At 54.7% G+C, this 22,816-nt stretch overlaps 1 protein-coding gene across 1 annotated transcript in view; it reads left to right on the top strand.

Annotated features, from left to right (window-relative positions):
• Positions 1-13,267: 13,267 nt before the first annotated feature.
• PARVB (parvin beta) overlaps positions 13,268-22,816 on the top strand; it is a gene marked incomplete at both ends in the record, with an annotated part of 92,746 nt that continues 83,197 nt past the window's right edge. The window contains one exon of the mRNA XM_080705566.1: positions 13,268-13,382. Coding sequence (XP_080561692.1) covers positions 13,268-13,382 — 115 coding nt within the window. The remainder of the gene's footprint in view (positions 13,383-22,816) is intronic.

Here is a 22,816-nt window from a genome sequence, read left to right as displayed (position 1 = left end):
CCTGTCCCTCCTGGCCAGTGCAGGGTCTCTGGACAGGCCACCAGGAGGCCAGGTGTAGCCGGGCGTGTCTATTTTCCTTCTGTGCCCTCAGGCTGTCCACTGAATCTCACCTGGGCCTGCGGGGGGCGCGTTCTGCCAGATGCAAACATCACGGTCATCCTAGGTGTCTGGGTAATGTCATGTAATCAGACCGCCAGCCCGTGGTCCACAGCAGAGTCCCCTCCATTCAGCTGCGCGTCCCTCCAGCAAACACTGAGCTCTCGGTGTGGGTGCCATTGTTTGGGAGACAGAGATGGCCTCCCCTGCTGTCTAGTGGGGAGGACACTTGTCCACGGGGAGAAGGCCCTGGGTCGGGCTGGCCCAGGACAGTCCCGGCAGGACAGGGCGGGGCCTGCGGCACCTTTGCCCCTCTTCCTAAGGGCGTCCAGTTAGCGCTTTCCTGTCCCCAGCAGATTACGGTTCCCCTGTTCTTCTTTCTCTTGCTCGTCAGGTCTCTGTTTCCACCTCTTTCCTGTTCCCGTCGCCCTCAGTGTCTGCGGGAGACACCGGACTCTGAGATGCTCAAGTCCCCGATAGAGAAATGGTGTAGCCAGCCGGGCGTGGTGGGGCATGCTTGTAATCCCAGCATTCTGGAGGCTGAGAGGGGAGGGTCGCGGTTCGCAGCCAGCCTCAGCTACTTAGACTCTTTTCCAAAATAAAGAATAAAAAATAGGGCTGGGGGTGTAGCTCAGAAGTAGAATACCCCTGGTTCCATCCTCAGTACCGCAAACAAAACAAAACAAAACAATAGAAATGGTCTAGCGTTTGCATATAACACATGCACATACACCTGTACGTATTAAATCATCTCGAGGTTACTTATAATACCTGATATAATGTAAATGTTGTGTGAATATATACTGTACACCATAGTTTAGGAAATAATATTAAGGAAAAAAGTCTAGATATGTTAGGTTCAGATACAAAAAAAATTTTTTAAGTTCCCATTCAAGCTGGGTGTGGTGGCACACACCTGTAATAGCAGTGCTTGGGAGGCTGAGACAGGAGGATTACAGGTTCGAGGCTAGCCTCAGCAACTTAGCGAGACCTTGTTTCAAAATAAAAATAAAGTAGGGCTAGGGGTGTAGCTTGTGGGTAGAATGTCCCTGGGTTTAATTCCCAGAACCTCCCTCTCCTCCGCACACAATTTCCATCTGAGGTTGGAGAACCAGCGACCCGTGTCCTTTTCCTCCACAGCACAGGCTTAGAGCCTGTTCCAACAGCCCAACGCACTACTTTTCAGAGTTTACTGAGTTGACTTTTGTGTTAAGACCTGACTCATTACAGTCTGCAACGTAGGTTTTGCTTTGTTTTTAAATTGGTAAAATACACATAACCTAAAACGCACCTCTGGAACCCCGTGTGTGTTTCATTCCAGGGTTGTCAGGCGCATCGGCACTGCTGGGCAGCCATGGCTGACACCATCCTCAAATATACAGCCCCCCCCAGCACCCTCGGGGCCCTCCTCCCCGGCCCCGCCCGCTGCTTCACCTCCTGGCGCCCTGGATGTGACTTATCTGGGTGGAAGCAGAATCCGCGGCGCTTGGCCTTTGGTGCGTAGTCCACGAGCGTCACGTCCCAGGCGCGCGCACACCGCGCTGCAGCTCGGTTCACAGTCCCATGTGTTTGTGGGTCTGACGCCGCGGACGCTGGGGCTGGTTCTCCCTGGGAGCAGGCTCTCCCCATTCACCAGATACACCCCGACACCGGGAATGCAGGGCAGAACGTGTAAAAAGACATACCCCGAGTTTGCATTTTTCTTTGAGGCTGCAAGACTAGCTTTCGGTTATAGGGACGCGGGCCGTGGCGTGTGCCGGCTGACTTGATAACGCTTAACAGACTGTTCCACAGAGGGTCGCACGGGTCGGCCACCCAGATCTGCAGTGTTTCTTGAGAAAAAAATTAAGCTCCGTTTTTATTTTTATTGTTTTTGGTACTGGGGATTGTGAACAGGGGCATTTTTTCCTCTCAGCTATACTCCCAGCCCTCTTTTGTTTTCCAACTAGGTTTACTGGGTTGCTCAAAGTCTCACTAAATTTCTGAGGCTGGCCTTGTACCTGTGACCCTCCTGCCTCAGCCTCCCAAGCACGGGGATTATAGGTATATGCCGTCACACCTGCCGTATTTTAATAGCTCCTTATAATAATACATGAGTATATCTGATGTCTGAATAGTCTCGGGCCTTTCAATTTGCCGATTTCCTTACAGATCTGCAGTGTTGGCAGTTTCAGGGTAATCTACCGTATGGAACTGAGCTGTACAGCCTACACTGGCCCGATTCAAGAGCAGAAGCTGCTTACGGCTGCCCGCCATAGCCGCCTGCCCTCTGGTCTCCGTCTAAATCAAGGCGGTGGGCGCGAGGCGGATAATCGAGGTGGTGCAGGTTTTAAGGTGAGTTGTGAACCTGCGCGAATGGAGATCCCGTCACTGTGCCAGGCTGAGCCTCCCCTGATGGCCTCTGCTGGCGGCTCCATGTCCATTTGCTCAGTTGAGGTCTATTCTAATTGGTTTGGAGATCAGTCCTGCTTTATCTACATAAACATCAGTGTGTGTGTGTGTGTGTGTGTGTGTGTGTGTGTGTACCGGGAGAGGAAAAGGCAGTTTTCAAATGAGCTGTGTTCCCTTGACAAAGTATTTGAAGGTTAAGAGTCAGGCTTTCAAAAAGGCGTATATGTAAAATGTATGTATTATACACGGCTACATGGATATCGCATACATGCAGACATAGGTGTGTATGTATATATATAGTGGTACTGAGGACTGAGCCCAAGTGCACTGTACTGCTGAGCTACAACACCGGCCCTATTTTATTTTTTATTTTGAGACAGAATCTTGCCAAGTTACCGTGCAGAGGCCTCAAACTGCCGACCTCCTGCCCCAGCGTCCTGAGTGCTGGGATTACAGGTGTTAGCCATACCACTCCCAGCTGGCATATGAGTTTTTCAACTGCAAATGTATTTACGTATTTGTTGTTGTGGTACTGGGGATTGAACCCTGGGGCACTCTACCTCTGAGCAGGACCCCCCAGCTCTGTTTGATGTTTTATTTTGAAACAGAGTCTCACTAAATTGCTAAGGGACTTGCTAAATTCCTGAGGCTGGCCTCAAACCTGAGATCTTCCTGTCTCAGCCTCCCAAGTGCTGGGATTCTAGGCGTGTGGCTCTGCGCCTGACTTTTAACTGCAAGCTTAAACCCCTTCCCTTTAGAGGGTGAGCCCCGCAGCAGGGCCTGTGAGGGCTGTTCACAGGTGTGCCCTAAGCCTGGCACCTCTCACACACACAGTGCACGCCGGGTAGTGCTGAGTGAGCGAATCTGAGTAGAGCGAGCTCCTCGCTCTTCCCGGCCACACCTCCACGGTCCCTTTGCAGTGAGATGTTCCAGCTGTGCTCGGGCCGAGCTGTCCGCAGCGCTCCTCCCTCCCGCGTCCTGGGCTCTCCGGCCTCAAAGCTGTACTGAGCTGTTTAGAAAATGTCCTGCAGTTGACCATGAGAACAGAGCTGCCACGCCCTCTTTCTGGAAGCTCCATTTTAACAGCGTATCACGAATGCAGTGGTCGTCTGTACGATGCCTCGGAGGTCAGAGAGACAGGCCCGAGTCCCTGAGGCCCAGTTTATTTTCTTGGTGTTGGGGATGGGCGCAGAGCCTCACGAGTAGGAGACGAGCTCTCTACCCCTGACTTACCTTCCAGCCCCACCTCTTGACATTTTTGAGACAAGGTCTTGGTATGTGCCCCAGGCTGGCCGAGAACGCTGGATCTGCCTCAGAGTTGCTGTGATTACAGGCATGCACACCATGCCCAGTTTCTCTGTTGTCTTGGGATAGTAGGTTCTAGAAGTTTTATCCTAACCGGGTGTGGTGGCGCATGCTTGGAATCCCTGCACTCGGAGACAGACAGGACGATCCAGGTTCTCAGCTACTTAGTGAGGCCTTCCCCAACTTGGTAAGACCCTGTTTCAAAATAAAGAATAAAAAGTAGGGCTGGGGAAGTATCTTGGGGGTAGAAAGCCCCTGGGCTCAACCTCTAGTATCACACACACACACACACACACACACACACACACACACACAGTTCTGTCCTATCAACCACTATAAGACCATTCAGGTAAAAATGTACTAGAAATAAAATTCAGCCTTGGTATTTGCTCCCCCAACCCTCATGCCTGTTTTTGGGTGGCATGTAAGTAAAAAAGTCTTTACATTTTGAATGTTTTTTTTTTTTTTTTTTTTTTTGCAGTACCCGGGGAAGGAACCCAGGGGCATTCTACCTCTGAGCTACTATACCCCAGCCCTATTTTTTTAGTTAGTTTGTTTATTGATTGATTGTACCGGAAGTGGAACCCAGGGGCTTTCTTCCTCTGGGCTATACTCCCAGACCTATTTTATACTTTACTTGGAAACAGGGTCTCACTAAGTTGCTGAGAGCCTTATTCAGTAACTGAGGCTGGCTTCAAACCTGTGCAATCCTCCTGCGTCAGCCTCCCAAGTGCTGGGATTACAAGCCTGTGCCACCATGTTATTTTGAAACAGGGTCTCATTGAGTTGCAAAGGGCCTCACTAAGTAGCTGAGGCTGTCCACAAACTGTGATCCCCCCCCCATCTCAGCCTCCCAAATGATGTGATTACAAGCATGCACCACCACGCCCGGCCTTTTTTTTTTTTTTTTTTTTTTGCAGTACTGGGGATGGAACCCAGGGGCATTCTACCTCTGAGCTATAACCCCTGCCCTATTTTTTCTTTTTTATTTTGAAACAGGGTCTCACTAAGTTGCGGAGAGCCTCACTAAGTAGCTGAGGCTGTCCACGAACCATGATCCTCCGGTCTCAGCCTCCTGAATGCAGGGATTACAAGCGTGCGCCACCACCCCTGACCCAGCCATTTTTAATGTTTGTTAAAAAACAAAAGAGTGGGAGAGTTGAGACGCAAGCGCATCCTGTGCGAGCCGCACCTCTGTGTTCGTAAGTGAGGTCTGGTCGCACACAGCCTCCTCTGCTCACGTACTCTAGAGCGCTGTTTCCAGGCCAGTGTCGGGGCTGAGTCTGTGACATGCTGCCCCCTGTGGACCCTTGCCCCGCCCGCGGCCTTCTGATGTGTTCAGAGGTCGCCCACTCTGACTCTAGGAGGCTGCAGCAAGGTTACTCCCCCTCCCCAGGACCCCCACTTCTGTGCTCCCCAAGCCCGCGTTCTCTCCAAATTCTCATTCTCACCAAAGTCTTGCTCCCAAGTCGGGGAGAGTGGGCAGGAGCAAAGCCTTTCACTTGGCGGATGAGCCTAGCAAAGAACTCAGGCTGAGGTGTGGATGGATGTCTAAGGGCCGGCCTCTGTCCCCGCCACCTGCAAGGCCTCCTTCCTTCCGCCTGCGTGTGGCCTACCCTCTCCCAGCTGGAGTGAAGTGGCTCTGGAAGGGCGGGATCGTGTCCTACAGGCCTCTCTCCCCACGGGGGACTAGTTATCAAGAACTCCACCAGGTCAGCCATCCACTTCTCACCTCTCAAATCCTTAAGCAGGGCGCGGTGGCGCACGCTTGTAAGCCCAGTACTTGGAAGGCGTGGTATGTGGCCAGCCTCAGCTACTTAGTGAGGCCCTTTGCAACTCAGTGAGACCCTGTTTCAAAATAAAGAATAAAAAGTAGGGCAGGGGGTGTAGCTAGAGGTAAAATGCCCCTGGGCTCCATCCCCATTATCAAAAACAGAAACTTTAGGACCAGATGAAGCGCATGTGTGGTTTAGAGCTCCGAGGAGCTGTTAATAAATCTAAGCACAGCTCCCTTCCCTCTCCCAGCTGGCTGCCGTGCGTCCGCAGTCATCTGAGGAGTGGCCGCTGGTGCTGCCGTCCATCCGCGAGGAATCGGCTCCGCTCACGGCGGGCAGGGAGAGCGTTACCGTTTTCCCACTCCGCACATTTACTGAGGACCACAGGCTGCTCTCTTGCCGGATCACTAAATTAGCAAACTGATTAAACAACTCTGTTCAGGTGCTAGTTTAGATGTTATGAGTACAGAAGGCTCAGAGATGCCGCCCAGAGGGCAGGGAGCTCGCAGCGAGAGTGTAACCTGCGGGAAATCAAGCATTTTCTCCATGAGCAAGTCAATTAAACATCCCCATCTCTTCTTGACACACTTCTGACTCCTGAAATTGCTTGGAGGTTTGAAAACAAGCAACCCGTGAAAACACTTCACAGCCTTCCTATTCCCTCGCCTGAGTGAGAGTTCTTTTTCCCACAAAGAGCTAAAGACTGGGGGTACACACACACACACACACACACACACACACACACACACACACACACACATTTTTTGCAGTACTGGGAATGAAAATGAAACCCAGGGGCATTTTATCTCCAACCTACACCCCAGCCCTGTGTTTTATTCTTTATTTTGAAACAGGGTCTCACTGAGTTGCAGAGGGCCTCACTAAGTGGCTGAGGCTGTCCGCGAACCGCGATCCTCCTGTCTCAGTCTCCTGAATGCTGGGATTATAAGCGTGCGCCACCACGCCCAGCTGGTTATATACTTTTTAGAAAAATTTCAACTTCATTTTTTGGGAGGAGGGTGGCACTGGGGATTTAACCCAGGGGTGTACTGCCTTTGAGGTACACCCACAGCCCTTTTAGTTTTTATTTGCCACAGGGGATCACTAAGTTGCTGAAGGGCTCACCAAATTGCTGAGGCTGGACTTGAACCTATGATTCTCCTGCCTCAGCCTCCCAAGGACTGGGATTACAGGTGTGCACCACTACAACTGGCTTCAACTTCTCTTTAGTTCTAAGAGAGAGAAGGGAGCCTGGGCTTGGAGGCTTTAACATGTCTTTGAGCGCTCAGGGAGCTTCCAGGACGTAGGAGACATGTATAAGGAAAGAGCCCAAACACCTGGAAGTACAGCAGAGAGGTCCAGTGGGCTGGGGTGTAGCTTGGTGTTCAGCACTTGTGCGGCATGCCTAGGGCTCTGGGGTACTTCTCAGCACAGGAAAAAACAAAACAAAAAACCCAAAAACCAAACCAAAACAAAAAACTTCAATATTTTTTTTTGCCTGGAAGAAAACTCTACTGACTGACTTTATTTCCCGGGACTTTACTGCAGCTTATTTAAATATGGCGCAGCACACAGCTAGCCTGCAGAGTGTCCAGTGCTCCCTCTTGTAGACACCCGCGTGCCCCCACTGGAGCAGGGAGGGCAAGGTGGGCTGCAGCAGAGTGCGGGTGCCCGGCGGGCAGGACCTCGGCCCTGGGGGCAGCCCCTCCCCTCACAACACAGGTTCCCGGCTTCAGCTGGGAGCGGTGAGCTGAGGCTGCTGGAGCTGCTGGCTCCTTTCTCTCATCAGAATGCATCTGAGAGACATCCGTACTGTTCCCTTTTTCTGCTCAGTGGAAATCCACTGATCGCGGACACGCTTACCCACCCCTCTCATTAGCCAACACTGTTCTCCTGGGTTGCCTGTGCTGAAGCTACTGGGACAAGTTAGTGACGTGCGTGGCCAGGTGAAATTCCCTGATGCCGCCGGGCGTGGTGGCACCCATCAGTAATCCCAGTACTTGAGAGGCTGCGACAGGAGGATCGCAGGTTCGAGGCCAGCCTCAACAACTTAGGGAGACCCTGCTTCAAAATAAAAACAGGAGGGGCTGAGGTGTGGCTTGGAGGTAGAGCACTCCTGGGTTCAATCCCCTGTACCTCTTCCCCCACCAAAGCCTCTGATGTTTTAACTTTTTTTGGTGTGTTGTGTGAGTCTGGGGATGGAACAGCTACACCCCCTGCCCTATTTTTTATTCTTTATTCTGTAGCAGGGTCTCACTAAGTTGCAGAGGGCCTCACTAAGTAGCCGAGGCTGTCCTCGAACCGCGATCCTCCAGTCTCAGCCTCCCGAGTGCTGGGATTACAAGCGTGCGCCACCATGCCCAGCTCCCTGATGTTTTACCATTTTCATGCTGAGCTTTGGGTTTTAACAGATCTGCTTCGTTTGGGCACCGCATATGGGGAATGGCATTTCTGTGTGTGTAAGACCCGCTGCACCCTGTGCCGACTCTCCATTTATGGGCAACATGGCAAGAAAACGGGTAACTGAGGTTGACGAGCCCGCCCAGCGCGGGCCCGGCACGGGCCCGAGCTCGCCGAGTGTGTGCCCGCTCTTAATGAAGCTCGTGAGGACCTGGCCTCTTTGGAAGACACAGTTCAGAAGCAATTCAAGAGTCTCCCAGAGTTTCTTTAATTGGGGCAGCTGCGTGTAATTTGATTTTCCTAATTATTCTCGCAGTGTAAAATGTATGCGGCGTGATGGCGCGGGGCTGTTTAGCATGCTAACAAGCAGAAGGCCTGGTCGGTGGCGGGAGGAGCGTCATTCTTCGTCCTGTTACTTTGTTAAAAACCCTCGCTCCCAGCCTTCGGGTCCACAGCGATGCCCGCTGCTCTGTGGCGTTGGGTCAAGTGGTTTTAGTCGGGCCACCCCAGAGGGGATGCGAGCGACGGCTGGCCATGGCGACTCCCAGGGGCCAGGCCGGGAAGGAGGGCAAGGTTTGGGCTGTAGACCGTGTCCTCCTTCCTTCTGTCCAGAAAAAATACCAGCTAACGCACGGCCACGGAAGGAGCGACTGTTGTTAGTGATATCAGAGACGAGACCCCTCCCAACTGACACAACAGGCTAAGGGTTATCCAAGTTGTATTTAAGAAAAAATCGCCTGCCGGCGATCCCAGCTACTTGGGAGGCTACGTCAGGAGAATCACAGGTTTGAGGCCAGCCTCGGCAATTTAGTGAGATCCTCAACAACTCAGAGAGATCCGGTTTCAAAATAAGAAATAAAAAGGGCTGGGAGTATAACCTGGAGTAGAATTCCCTGGGATTTAATCCCCAGTGAGAAGAGAGAGGAGGAGGAGGGACGGTAAAAGCAGTGCGCAGCAAAGAAGCGAAGGCCACGCTCTCAGCTGGAGAGCCCGAGAGGTTCACTCAGCCCGGGCAGGGGGCGATTGTGAACGCTACGTGAGGTTTCTTAGTGGTCGGTTCCACGTTTGCATTCAAAATATGATTCCATCGGCCGGACATGGTGGGCACCCCTGCAATCCCAATACTTGGAAGGCCGAGACAGGAGGATCACAGGTTCGAGGCCAGCCTCAGTAACTTAGTGAGACCCTGTTTCAAAATTGAAAATAAAAAGGGGCTGGCTGTGTAGATCAGAGGTAGAATGTTCCTAAATTCAAGCCACTGTACCCAAAATGAAAAATTATATATATATATATATGTATATGATTCCATTTTTATATAAATTGGGCCTACAAAATTCTAGAAACCCTGCCCGCCCTCATGTGAAGCCAGGTCAATTCCTCTTTCAACGAAGGACCCCTTGGTCATAGCTATTCCTGCTTGACATTGACATACGGGCCACTGTCAGGCTTTGAGTATCTTCTAGAGACATCCCTGCACACTAATACTTTTTGTGTGTGTGTGGTACTGGGGTTCCTGAAACCCTTCTACCTCCAGGCTACACTCCCAGACCTATTTTTTATATTTTTATTTGGAAACAGAGTCTCTTAAGCCAGCGCGGCTGGCTTTGAACCAGCGCAATCCCCGTCTCTGCCTCCCAAGCGCAGGGATTACAAGCCTGCGCCACCACGCCCGACCAATGTAATACTTTTTAAAAGTAGGAATCACCCCGTCCCTCGGCAGTGTTCAAATTAGCAATTACCAAATAAAAACTCTAAATTCTGTGTGTTCGCTGGGAGCTGGAATCACCAAAGAAATACTCAGGCGGTCAATTATTTCCCGGGCACTTATCTGTGCCTGGACGGCGTCTCTGCGTCCTCGGCCTCTGGGCCCGGGCTCCTCTCTTCTGCCATCTTTCTGGCTGCTGCTCCGCAGGGCTTCTCTCTCTGGTCAGTGGTCCTCCGCCAGGCTCTGCTGGTGGGCCCAGGACAGTGGGTTGGGGTGCCAGGGCCCTCTGGAAGCAGCGTGGTGCGTCTATACTTCTCTGGACTAGAAGGCCTGCGCCTTACCCCCATTCTCAGAGGCCCGAGGCCCCGGTGCTGGATGAGTCTCCCTTGGCATTCAGAGCTCCGGGTCTCTTCCAGGCTGGACTTGGTGACTGCATTTGAGATCTTTCTTTTCTTTTTTTTTTCTTTTTTGTGGTACTGGGGGTGGAACCCAGGGGCTTTCTACCTCCGGGCTATACTCCCAGACCTATTTTCTATTTTATTTGGAAACAGGGTCTCACTAAGTTGCTGAGAGCCTCACTCAGTAGCTGAGGCTGGCTTCGAACCCGTGCGATCCTCCTGTCTCAGCCTCCCAAGTGCGTGGATTACAAGCGTGCGCCACCACGCCCGGCTCATTTGAGGTCTTTCTGCATACTCCTCGGCTTGTTAATGGCGTGCACAGGGGGCCGTGTGATGCCACGTCTCCGAGACCCTCTGGACCTTCCCTTCCCCAACTTCACCCAGCACCCCCGGCCCCCATTCCCCAAGTTTCGCCATTTGCAGCTCTGAGATTTCCTTCGTCTCCAGCTGCCTTCTCTGCCTCCGCCTGGCCCGCGCCAGGCTCTCCTCAATCAAGCTGGCTCTGCTCCGATGCATCCTCTGCCCTGCTCCCCTTCAATGGCCGCCTCTCTTTGCGGAAGGCCAGGTGGAGGCCCTTCCTTCTCACCTGCGGCCGCGCTGGCTCATCCCAGCACCCCAGCGGCTCACTGTGCGGTTTGGAGCTGAATTCCTTCCCCTGAAGCCGTCCACGTCCTGCCCCAGTGCCTGCGAACGTGACCTTATTTGGAAATAGGGTCTTTGAGGGTCAAATTAGGATGAAGTCATCAGAGTGGGCATTGACCCAATGCGTTTGTGTCCTAGTGTAGAGGAGGGATTTGTTTCATTTCGTTTCATGTTTTAGCCCAGGCCCTTGGGAATGCTCCCCCACTGAGCCACTCCTCCAACCTCTAGAAAGAACTGGACACCGCCTTAGACGGCTTTCCATCCCTGCGACGACATCTACCTGGGAAAACCGACCCAGAAGAGGGAAGGTTTATCTGGGCTTTTGGTTTCAGAGGTTTTCTCTGCCGTCAGCTAGCTCCCTTGCTTTGGGTCCGAGGCTGGGCAGAACATCATGGCCCAGGAGAGTTGCTCAGCTCATGGCAGCTCAGAAGAGGAGAGAAAGAGAGGAAGAGAGAGAGAGAGAGAGAGAGAGAGAGCGAGAGAGAGAGAGAGAGAGAGAGAGCGCGCGCGCAGGAGCGAGCTGGGACAAGATATCCCCTCCAGGGTGCACCCCCAGTGGCCCCTAGCTCCGCCTCAGCTCCTGCAGTTTCTACCACCTCCTAATACCGCCATCAAATAGCAAGCGCAAAGGCTGAACCCACATGAGCCAGCCCCTCCCCAGAGCCCACCTCTGGGCACGCCGCGCTGGGCACCTCACCCTCAGCACACCAGCCTTTCAGAGATGCTGCAGACCCAACCAGGCGGGCACCCACACAGAGAGGAGACACAGGAAGACGGAGGCCGAGACGTGAGATGCTTCTACGAGCCACGGATCTCCAAGGACCCCGGCACCTCCCCAGAAGCCGGGAGAGAGGCGTGAACGGCTTCTCTCTCAGATCCTCCCCAAGGCACCACCTGCCGGCACCTCCAATTGTCCTTCCTCCCTCCAGACCGTGAGAGCAGGTATCTCTGTTGTCTGTGGTACACTCTGATGGCCACAGGACACTACTTCAGCCCAGCTCCGCTCCTCCTCCCTGTCTGCTGTTTCCCATCTGTGGTTTCAGTTACTAAGGTCAACTGTGGTCCAAAAATATTAAATAGAAAGTTCCAGAAATAAACAACTCATAAGCTTTAAAGCACGAGCTGTTCTGAGTGGCGTGAAGAAATCTCCCCCGATCCTGCCCCGTCCCACTGGGCTCCGGATTGTCCTTCGTCCAGCGTGCCCGTGCTGTATACGCTGCCCTCCCGCTGGTAGTCTTCTCGGTCTTCAGATCACACTGTCTGCCGCGGCACCACAGTGCTTGTGCTCAAGTGGCCCTTATTATACGTGTGGCTCCAAGTCCTAAGAGCAAAGGAGGCGTGAGACACGAAGGGCGGGCGAGCTCTGGCCCTGCGCGGCAGAGCTGCAGAGCCAACAGGGAAACATAGAGAATATAGGGTTCAGGATTCTGCATGGCTTCAGGCATCCACGGGTCTCAGAAGGCGTCCCTTACTGAGTGGAAGGAAAAGGCACTTTCATTCTCAGGCTGTGTGTCTCTTTCCAGATGAGCTGTCTCTGCGGCCCACTCCCCTCTCTGGGCGCTGGACCTCCAGCCCTGGCTCTTCTTTTCGCCTGGTCCCTGGCCCCTGCCCCCGCGGCTCCTAACTGCACCAGGGCCACACACGCTCTTTCTGTGGTTTGTGCTGTCCTCGGAGGGCCCCATTCTGCTCACCCCCATGAAGGAGGACCGGGCCAGGCACTCCTTGGCCAACACGGATGTCTACCATGTGGAATGGGAGGAGTCTGCACTGTGCTGCGAGGCCCTCCACCTGCAGAGAGGAAGACGGAAAAGGACGTCAGCCTGCACCACCCAGAGGGTTTAGGTGGGGCCGGCTCCCGTCCTCTGAAATCCCTATCTCTGACGGAGGGGCCCCATCCACGTCCTGGCGCCCAGGAGGACATGGCCGTCCCTCCTCCTCCTTCCTCACCCCTGGACTTCTTCTACCCTGGAGCCGCTCAGAAATCAGTTCTCCTCTCCCCTGGCTACCTGGCTCCTTCCCCCAGGCCTCCTCCTGGTCCACTGCGGTCAGCCAGGGTTGGCTTTGCAGAACCCAGCCGGGATCCTGTCAGTCACAGCTTAGAACCCGTCCCCCAGTCTCGCACACTTACAGGGCCTGTCCCCCTTCCCTCCTGGCACCTTCCAGGCTGGCTGGGCTGCAGTCCTGGATCTGACCTTCCAGGGAGCCATCTCTGGCTCCCGGCCACCTCTTCCAGGGGGTTTTCCTGGCTCTCCCACCTCAGGCCAAGTCCTTGTGACAAGCCCATGCCCCTGCCCATGCCCGTTCCAGAGAACAACTGAAATGTCCTGCCTGTGTGGCCCTGTCTTCTCCTGTGTACCCCCCCCCCCTGCGGTTTCCCGGGGCACAAAGGGGCAGCTGTGCAGGGCGCTGGGCAGAGGGGCCGGGCCGGCCGCTGATGAGCTAATTGTCAGGACCCGTTCTCTGGGGCCTGCGGCGCGGGGCGGGGACTGCGGCGGGGACAGCGGCCGCGCCCTCCGCCCCTCCCCGGCCGGCCCGCCAGCTCGGCTCCCCGGCCCATGTCCTCCGCGCCGCCGCGCTCGCCCACCCCGCGCGCGTCCAGGATGAAGAAGGACGAGTCGTTCCTGGGCAAGCTGGGCAGCACGCTGGCGAGGAAGAAGAAGGCCAAGGAGGGTGAGTGCGCGCGCCGCCGTCCTCCGTGCGACCTCGGGACAGGCCGGCCGGTCCCAGGCCTGGACGCTGGCCGCCAGCCCGCAGCGTCCGGCGCCGGCCCAGGCGCCCTGACCCACCGCGCGGCCACGAGCTTGTGTGTGCAGAGCGCCCGCCGGCCGCGATCCCTCCTCCCCGTGACCCTCCTCCGCCCCCTGCCCCCCGGACCGCCCGACCCCAGGGAGGAGGAAGGGAGGTGCTCAGGGTGCAGCTGTCCCCCGAGGACAGCTTGGAACCCTCCTGCCTTTCTTACTGTTGGAGCTGGACGGAGTGTAACTCTGGCGTGTCCCTGGGCCTCTGAGCATGCAGGCTGCTCCCGGCCTCTCCCTGGAGCTGCATTCCTGAATTTCCCATTGTTTTGGCCTGGAGGCGCTCCCCAGGGGCACTGCCTCGGATTCCAAGTGGGTGAAAGGTCAGAGGTGCTGGTGGGTGCACCGAGGGGGCAGGGGCTGTAACAGGGGTGGAGGAGAAGCCCCAGGGCTGGCTGTGGGGGTCCCCGCAGAGGGACCCTCCAGTCGAGGTGTGCGGAATCCCCTTCAGCACCCCTCAGCCCAGCTTAGCCCCTGGAAACCCTCTGGGACCCACCCCGGAAGAGAGCACCCAAGCACACCCCCGGGGGTGCAGACGCCCATATTCCTGGGATGTGTGTATGTGTGTGCCCCCCGAAGGGTGTGACCTCTGGGGGAGGTGCGTCCCCCAGACTCTGCTCCGCCAGGGACTTGCAGTGTTTGCGTTCAAGTAACCTGTATTTCACTTAATAATAACCCCAAAGCTCAGGCGAGGTGAGGCCAAGCCGGGACATGAAACACAGGACAGACTTATTCTGGTCCCATGAGCCAGCTCTGCAGGGCTTATGAGGAAGACACCGCACATGTGGTGTCCGCGTCACCCACGGCTGATCGAGGCCCCACCGAGGTGCGCGCGCGTTGCCCAAGGGGTCGGGAGGCCCCAGGGGACCCTGCTCCCGCACCTCACCCATGGATGATTTTCACCAGGTCGGTGGGCCGGGTCCCGGGTGGCAGAGCCTTGTCAACCCAGGCCGGCGGTGGCGTGCGAATCTCCACTCCACTCGTTGGGACCCCGAACCAGCGCCTAAGCGGCGGTCGCCGGCTCTGTGGTCCCCAGTGCCCACTGCCTCTCGGACACGTCTGTTCCCTGTGCCCTCACGACAACTCGGGACTTAAAGACATCCCTCCAAGTCCGTCCCATAGCCTTTTTTTTTTTTTTTTTTTTTTTTTTGCAGTATGGGGGATGGAACCCAGGGGCATTGTACCTCTGAGCTACACCCCTAGCCCTATTTTTTAATTAATTAATTAATTAATTTTTGGTGGTACTGGGGTTCCTGGAAACCCTTCTATCTCTGGGTTACACTCCCAGACCTATTTTATATTTATTTGGAAACAGGGTCTCTTAAGCCAGCAAGGCTGGCTTCGAACCATTGCGATCCTCCTGTCTCCGCCTCCCAAGCCCAGGGATTACAAGCGTGTGCCACCACGCCCGGCCTTTATTTTATTTTTTTTAATAAAATTTTTTTGGTTTCTTGCAGTACTGGAGAATTCTACCTCTGAACTACACCTCCAGCCTTATTTTTTATTCTTTATTTTGAAACAGGGTCTCACTGAGTTACAAAGGGCCTCACTAGGTAGCTGCGGCTGTCCACAAACTGCGATCCTCCTGTCTCAGCCTCCCGAATGCCGGGATTACAAGTGTGCGCCACTACGCCCGGCTAATTATTTTTGAAACAGGGTCTCTCTGAGTTGTAAAGAACCTTGCTAAGTAGCTGCAGCTGTCTGTGGACCAATCCTCCGGTCTCAGCCTCATGAATGCTGGGATTGCAATAGTGCGCCACCACGCCGGGCCTACTTTTTTTTTTTTTTTTTTAATCGAGACCTCTCTATGGTATCCAGGGAGGCCTTGAACTCCTGGCTCCATGATCCTCCTGCCCCAGACTCCTGAGTAGCTGGGCCTGCAGGCCTGTGCCACCACGCGGGGCTCACAGGCTGTTGGACACCTACTGTGTTCTGGGTGCTGTCAGGACTCTGAGAAGGAGAGAGACGGGGCCTGGCCTTCATGGCCGGTCAGCGAGAGTCATGGTGGAGACACAGTGCTAAGGGCAAAATGTAACAGGGCAGCCAGACGGGGTCCTCGGGAGAGGCTGCTTGGGTTGAGGCCCGAGGAACCAGAGAAGGAAGTCTGTCTTGGAGCACCAGAGTGTGGACTTTTCTAGACTACCATAGCTGTTTCTGAGATACGAGGGACACCCACCTGAAGTGGGGGACTGGTCTCAGATTCCAAAGCTCAGCCTTCCCTCCTCGCCCTCGATGACCCGCTGCACTGGCAGATGGAGGGCGGGCCCTGCTTTAAATACCCCAGGAATGCCAGCAGCTGGAGCGGGAGCGTCCGTGACACAGGGCACGGACTGGGAAGCGGCAGGGGAGAGCCAGGCTGCCGGGCCTGCCCTTGTTGCCGCCGGTGGGAGTTGGCTGGGCCTTATCTCGGCTCTCCGGGTTTGGGGGCCTGGTCTCCCTAAAACAGAAGACCGCCAACCCTAATTGGTGTCAGGGGCAGGCGTGGAGGAAGGCTGGTTTGGAAGGGCTCTCTGGCGTCTTTGTGGTCCTCTGGGGGGTGGAGAGGGACTAGAAGGCTGAGCTTCAAGACTCAATAATGAGTCTTGAATAACTGAGGCACCAGAGAGGCTCCAGCTCTGCTACAGCCCGGCCGCCTTGGCAACTCGCCCTCCTGGCTGCCCATGGGCAGGGCAGCTCCGGCCCTGACTTTGGGTGGTCAGAGGTTTTTTTTTTTTTTTGGTACTGGGGACTCAACCCAGGGGGGTGTTTTATCTACATACCCAACCCCTTTTTATTTTTTATTTATTTTATTTTATTTTATTTTTTTGGTGGTACTGGGGTTCCCGGAAGCCCTTCTACCTCCGGGCTACATTCCCAGACCTATTTTTACATTTTTATTTGGAAACAGGGTCTCCTAAGCCAGCACGCGTGGCTGGCTTCGAACCTGCGCGATCCTCCTGTCTCTGCCTCCCAAGCGCGGGGATTACAAGCGTGCGCCACCACGCCCAGCAACCCCTTTTTATTTTGAAATAGGGTCTCACTGAGTTGCTGAGGGCCTTGCCAAGTGGGCAAGGCTGGCCTTGAACCGGTGATCCTCCTGCCTCAGCCTCCTAAGTGCTGGGATTACGGGCACGTGCCACCGCTCCGGGCTTGATCAGAACTTATGCTTGTTTTCCTACTGGCGAGTGGGCAGAGGGCGGGCACTGGGGGCTCCCAGCCGCCCCTCCAGCCGCCCACTTCCTCCCATGTTAGAAAGTCCTGGAGAGCAGATATGACGGATATTTCCTGAGTTGGGGGGCTGCTGGAGGAGGGGGCGGGGTGGCTCTTGAAGTTCAAGGTTCGTGGAGGCTGCGGGCACTGACCCCACCCTGACTGGCAGAGCCAGGCGGGGAAGGATGTGTTGGGACAAAGGTCCCACCGTGTTCCGGGAGCCGGCTGTAGGAAGCAGGGGCCGGGGCAGGAAGTGTGTGCACGAGAACTCCAGGCGTGATTAAAGCGGGGTCCTACGCCCAGGCCCGTCACGTGCTGGCTCTGTTCAGAAAAGGGAACCGTGACTAACTGGGCTTTCGGAAAAATGGAGGGGACGTGAACCCCTCCCCACCCCGTGTTCCCCACAGAGGGCAGCATCTCAGAAACCCAGCTCAGCCGTGCTGGAGGTCAGAAGGACAGAGGCAGAGGGAGATGCCCCACACCAGATTCCTGTTATCAAGGGGCCCGGCACACCACACTGTGGCTGGCTTACAGTCCCCAGAGGCAGTGGCCAGCTGTCAGCAATGGCGGCCCCCAGGAGGAGCCAGACAGCTCCCTCCCCCCCTCTGCCATGGGAGGCCCGTGACAAGGCCTGCATCACTGTGCCCAGACCTCAGACACCACCACCCAGTGGCCGGGGTCAGGATGTCACAGAGAGCACAGACTGCCGGAGCCAGAGGTGCCAATGCCTTAAAAATTTTGTATATAAATCTAGGCGTGGTGGCGCACGCTTGTAATCCCAAACATTTGAGAGGCTGAGACAGGAGGATTGTGGTTCGTGGACAGCCTCAGCTACTACTTGGTGAGGCCCTTTGCAATTCAGTGAGACCCTGTTTCAACATAGAGAATAAAAAATAGGGCTAGAGGTATAGCTCGGAGGTAAAATGTTCCTGGGTTCCATCCTCAGTACTGCAAAAAAAAAAAATTGTATATACATATACACACATACACATATGTATATGCACACAATAAAATTATAAGTATATATAAAATATAAAAAGTACAGTTAAAAACTGCATATGAACTGGGCGTGGTGATGCATGCTTGTAATCCCAGTACTTGGAAGGCTGAGACAGGTGAGCGCAGGTTTGAGGCCAGCCTCTACAATTTAGTGAGACCTGGTTTCAAAATTAAAATTAAAATAGGACTGGTGGTATAGTTCAGATGTAGAATACCTGTGGGTTTAATTCTGAGCCCCCCAAAATATATATACACATTTGTATTTTATTTTTATATTATTATTATTATTATTATTATTAGTAGTAGTAGTAGTAGTAGTACTGAGATTGGACCCAAGGTCATTCTACCACTGAGCTACTCCCCCAGCCATTCTTTTTTGTTTTTTTTTGTGATACTGAGGATGGAGCCCAGGGGGACTCTACTTCCAAGCTACACCCCCTGCCCTACTTTTTATTCTTTATTTTGAAACAGGGTCTCACTAAGTTGCGGAGAGCCTCACTAAGTAGCTGAGGCTGACTGCGAACCGCGATCCTCCTGTCTCAGCCTCCTGAATGCTGGGATTACAAGCGTGCGTCACCACGCCTGGGTCCCCAGCCATTCTTAATGTTAATTTTTGAAATAAGGTCTCAGGAAGTTGCTGAGGCTGGACTTGAACCTGTGATCCTATTGTCTTAGCCACCCAAGTCAGGGATTACAGGCGTGTGCCACTACGCCTGAGTATATGTGCTTTATTTTTTAGAGCAGTTTTAGGCACACCCCAAAATCGAGAGCAGAGAACAGAGCATTCCCATCCCTCCCCCTCCCCGGGCAATGTCCCCAGGCAGGAAGATCACCTGTTACTGTCACGAGCCAAGGTTGAGACGACACTTCACCCAGAGTCCCTAGTTTACTCCAGGGTTTGCCTTGGTGTTCTTCCTTCTGGTTTGGACAGGTGTGTAATGACACGTATCCACCATTACAGCGTCATACAGGGTCCTCCGTACGCACCTGCTCATCCCTCTGCTTCCCCAAACCCAAACTGGAAATGGCTGATGTGTGGAGGTACTGGAGATTGAACCCAGGGGCATCCCACCCCCCGGCCACACCCCCAGCCCTATTGTATTCTTTATTTTGGAAGGTCTCACTGAGCGGCTGAGGGCCTCACTCAGTAGCTGAGGCTGGCCGAGAACCTTCTCAATGACTTATTTTTATTTTTTGGTGGTACCGCAGATGGAATCCTTCTTGGGCTACACTCACAGACCTATTTTATATTTTTGAAACAGGGTCTCTAAAGCCAGCGCGGCTGGCTTTGAACCTCTGGGATCCTCCTGTCTCCGCCTCCCAAGCGCGGGGATGACAAGCGTGCGCCACCACACCCGGCTCAACAACTTGTTTTTAAAACCATCTCATGGTTTTGCCTTTTGCAGAAAGCCCTAGAGTGGGAACGGTACTCATGTAGTCTCTGATTGGCTTCTTTCCCTCCGTGGTACGCGCTCAGGGCTCCTCCGCGTGTCCTCACGGTTTGGTAGCTCGTCTCTATGTTGGATAACAGTCCGTTCTCGGATGTACCAGTTCGTGTATCCATTTGTCTCCTGAAGGACATTTTGGCTACTTCCACGTTTTGGCGGTGGTCCATTAAGCTGCTGTGAGCATTGGAGTGCAGACACAGTGTGTGTGGTACGCACACAGAAGCCTGCACACCAGTGTCTGCACAAGCTTTATTTGTGTGGACACGAGTTGTCAATTTATTTGGGTAGACACCAGAGAACATTAATAATTAGGTAACAGTTAACAATTGTTGGCCCACATGGTGAGACTGCATGTTTAGTTTTGTAAGAAACCACCACGCTGTCTTCCCGAGTGGCCGCGCGTGCGCGTTCCCACCGCAGTGAAGGGTGCCCCCTCTCCACATCCTGGCCAGCACGTGAGGGTGCCAGGGTCCCGGGCTCCCGAGGCGCTAATGGACGTGTAGAGGTACCCGGCTGTTCAACTCGCATTCCCTATGACGTATGACAGGAAGCGACTGTTTAGATTCTTGTCACCTGTGTATGTTCTCTGGTGAGGCGTCTTCAGGTCTTTGGCCCTCTTTAAAACGGGATCACTTGTTTTCTTATTATTGTGTTAGGAGAGTTCTTTGCATATTTTGGGTCATTTGCCAGGTACGTATTTTGCAAATATTTTCTCCAGGGCTCTGGTTCTTCTCTTGATCGGGTGTAATTCAAGCCTCTGGTGTAGAAGTGGTGATAAAGCAGCAGAGGGGTGATGCCTGATGAATTGCGCTGAAGAAATCGCGCGGCGGCCGTGGTGGTGACTGGGGGCGAGAGCAGAGTGTGCGTTTCTTTGGAGGCTGAGTGACCCCAGAAGGGACATCTCAAAGGCCTGCACCACTACCGGCGGGTCTCTGCCCACCACTGAGCTGTGCAGACGCCGAGCTGCCCCAAGCCCAGGGCGCTCAGACACTGCTCTGTGGTGAGAGCGCCTAGATGCGCCTTATTATTTTTGCCCTGCGCCATAGTAATTTCTACCTACCTGCGGGCAGGAATCTCCCTAACCCCGGTTTTGTAGGAAACACAACTGACTCAGTGGCCAGGGCGATCGTGGGATCGTGGCCAGTGATCTCGGCAGGTGACTGTCCCGAGGCCTGGGCGGGGGCTGCACTGCCCGCTGGTCATGGCCCAGGCGGTCCCGCTGGCATCTGGCAGGAGGGAGGCCAGGATGCTGGTAAACATCCTGCCGTGCCCACAGCAACCACTTATCTGGCTCAAATGTGGACAACCCAGGCGAGGTGCAGAAGCCCCGAGGTTTCCTTCCTAAGGTGCGTTAAGACCTCCAAGAGAAGGCTGAGTAGCCTAGGTGTGGCCGAAACAGTGCCGCTGGAGCCTTACTGGCCAGATGGCCAGACACCACCCTCGAGCCGAGCCCAGCTGCGAGGACCGCGCAGGCCCAGCTGAGTGTAGAGAGAGGGGATGGCCACGGTCCACCCAGGGCGGGAGGTGTGGCCTCGGCCCACCACCAGGGCAGGGGGCGTGGCCACGGCCATCTATGCCTAGGGGCGTGGCTCACAAGTCAAAGGGCGTGGCCAACACATCAGGAGGCGTGGCTGAGCCAGACCTTTGGTGGGTAAGGGGAGGCGTGCAAACCTGGGAGCCTCCTGGTGAGGGCTCCTGGTGGGGTGAATTCATAGGTGGGAGGTGGTGTGGTCTTGGTTGTGGAAAGCCCAAGTTGAACGTCTGGAGTTTAATCACTTTATTTTTATTTTTATTTATTTATTTATTTATTTATTTTGGTGGTACTGGGGTTCCTGGAAGCCCTTCTACCTCCGGGCTACACTCCCAGACCTATTATTACATTTTTATTTGGAAACAGGGTCTCCTAAGCCAGCGCGCGCGGCTGGCTTCGAACCTGCGCGATCCTCCTGTCTCTGCCTCCCAAGCGCGGGGATGACAAGCGTGCGCCACCACGCCCGGCTTAATCACTTTTTGAGAGCTAAAAGGAACCGCCACCAGATCCTCCAAATCGCCTCGGTTCTGGACAAGAGGGGAAGGGGAGGCCAGCCGGTCCCAGGGGCTCAGGCCCCGGGGGAGGGGTCAGGAAACAGGTAAATGCCCATCAGTTGGTGTTTGCAGGCAGAGCCTGGGTTGGGGGCCTGGTGGGCCAGGTCCCTCCTCCGCAGCTCAGGACCCTGTGGGCTGCTGGAGCGCAGCAGGCAGGAGTGCGGAGGGGGCCCATGGGTGACAGTCACCTGGACTAGGGGTTCCAGTTGGAGGGAGGATGGCTGTCAGCTGGGCAGGGGAAACCTCTGGAGGGGCCCCCAGTGAGGCGTCGGGGAAGCGGGTGTGGGGCCACGGCTGGGCAGGGGCCTGGCGCGGGGGCCACAGGGGGAGGCCGGAGGGGACCTGGGTTAAGCAAGATGGCCCTCTGGGTCACCGAGGCCTGGACGGGAGCTGGGTGGGCCACAGGGAAGCAGGAAGTGGGGCTTGGAGGTGGGCGTCACCGGGCAGCCTGGGAGAAGCAGAAGGGAGCGGAGGGATGGAGGAGGGGGGGCGCAGATACTGGGGGTTCTAGAATGTTCTACGGGAAGGAGGAGCCCTGAGGCTCTCTCAGACCCTGCCAGTGAAGACAGTAACAAGTCCACACCACTTCTCCAAGCCCAGGCCCTTTTTTATTTTTGGTGGTGGGGATGGCATGCTGGGGACCCCCACCACCTTCTTCAAGCAGAGGCTGCCTCCCTTTGGGGAGGGGGCAGCTCTTGCTCTGTGAAGAAAAGGTCCAGGGAGTCCCCTGGGGCTTTCTGGCCCCCCTGTGGCCCAGTCATGGGCGGGGCTCCCCAAGTCACTCCCTTTCCTCTCTGGCTAGGGGAAGGGCGTGGTTTTCAATGGAGGCTTGGCGGGGCTTAGTCAGGCTTCCTCTGATTATGATTATAATCTTCAAAGCCGGTATTTCTCACTGTGAGTCCCTCCTCACATTCTGCTCTCCTGGGGAGCAACTTGCCCTGCACCCCGCTCTTCCCTTGCTGACTAAGGTCCCCCGGAAACCTTGCTTTTGTGCAAAACAGAGATGCCGCTCCTGGGCCCCTCTGCAGCTCCATCATCCTTGACCTCCCAGAAGGAGGCACTGCCGCCAGCCTCCTCTCATTAGCAGCGCTCTGCTTTGAAATCCCGTCTCACCCCAGTAGAATTAATACTTACCGCACAGCCTGAAGTTGCTTACCACGCTGCACCCTGACCAGTCATCAGGATAATTGGGGTGCTTATGGGCTGTAAGTGGGTCCGCGCCGGCTGTGAGTGGTTTTAAAGTGCTCCCTTTGATTGATTCTGCACCGCTGTGCCCGGCAAAGGGCGGGCTCCTTCACCTAGCTGTTTTCTTCTTTGCAAATATGTGGTTCCGTTGCGTTAAGAAGAAACACGCTCTAAGAAAACATTTTCTTTTCTCTTTGTACATTTTACTCTTTGGGGTTCTGATTAAAAACGGGCTTTTCTCCTAATGAGTACTGTTTGCTAAGAGGCTGCAGGACGAACGTCTTAGGAGGCTGATAGATACGCCTTAGCTCATGGCGCTCACCTGCCCGTGTCTACTAATTGCTGTTGGGGAGAGAGGGTGTCGACAGTGCGGTTGATTCTAGATCTATTTGGTGGCTTTTGC

The sequence above is a fragment of the Muscardinus avellanarius genome (genome assembly GCF_963383645.1).
Source record: "Muscardinus avellanarius genome assembly, chromosome: 11".
Lineage (NCBI taxonomy): Eukaryota > Metazoa > Chordata > Mammalia > Rodentia > Gliridae > Muscardinus > Muscardinus avellanarius.
This window is presented reverse-complemented; position numbering and strand designations above follow the sequence as displayed.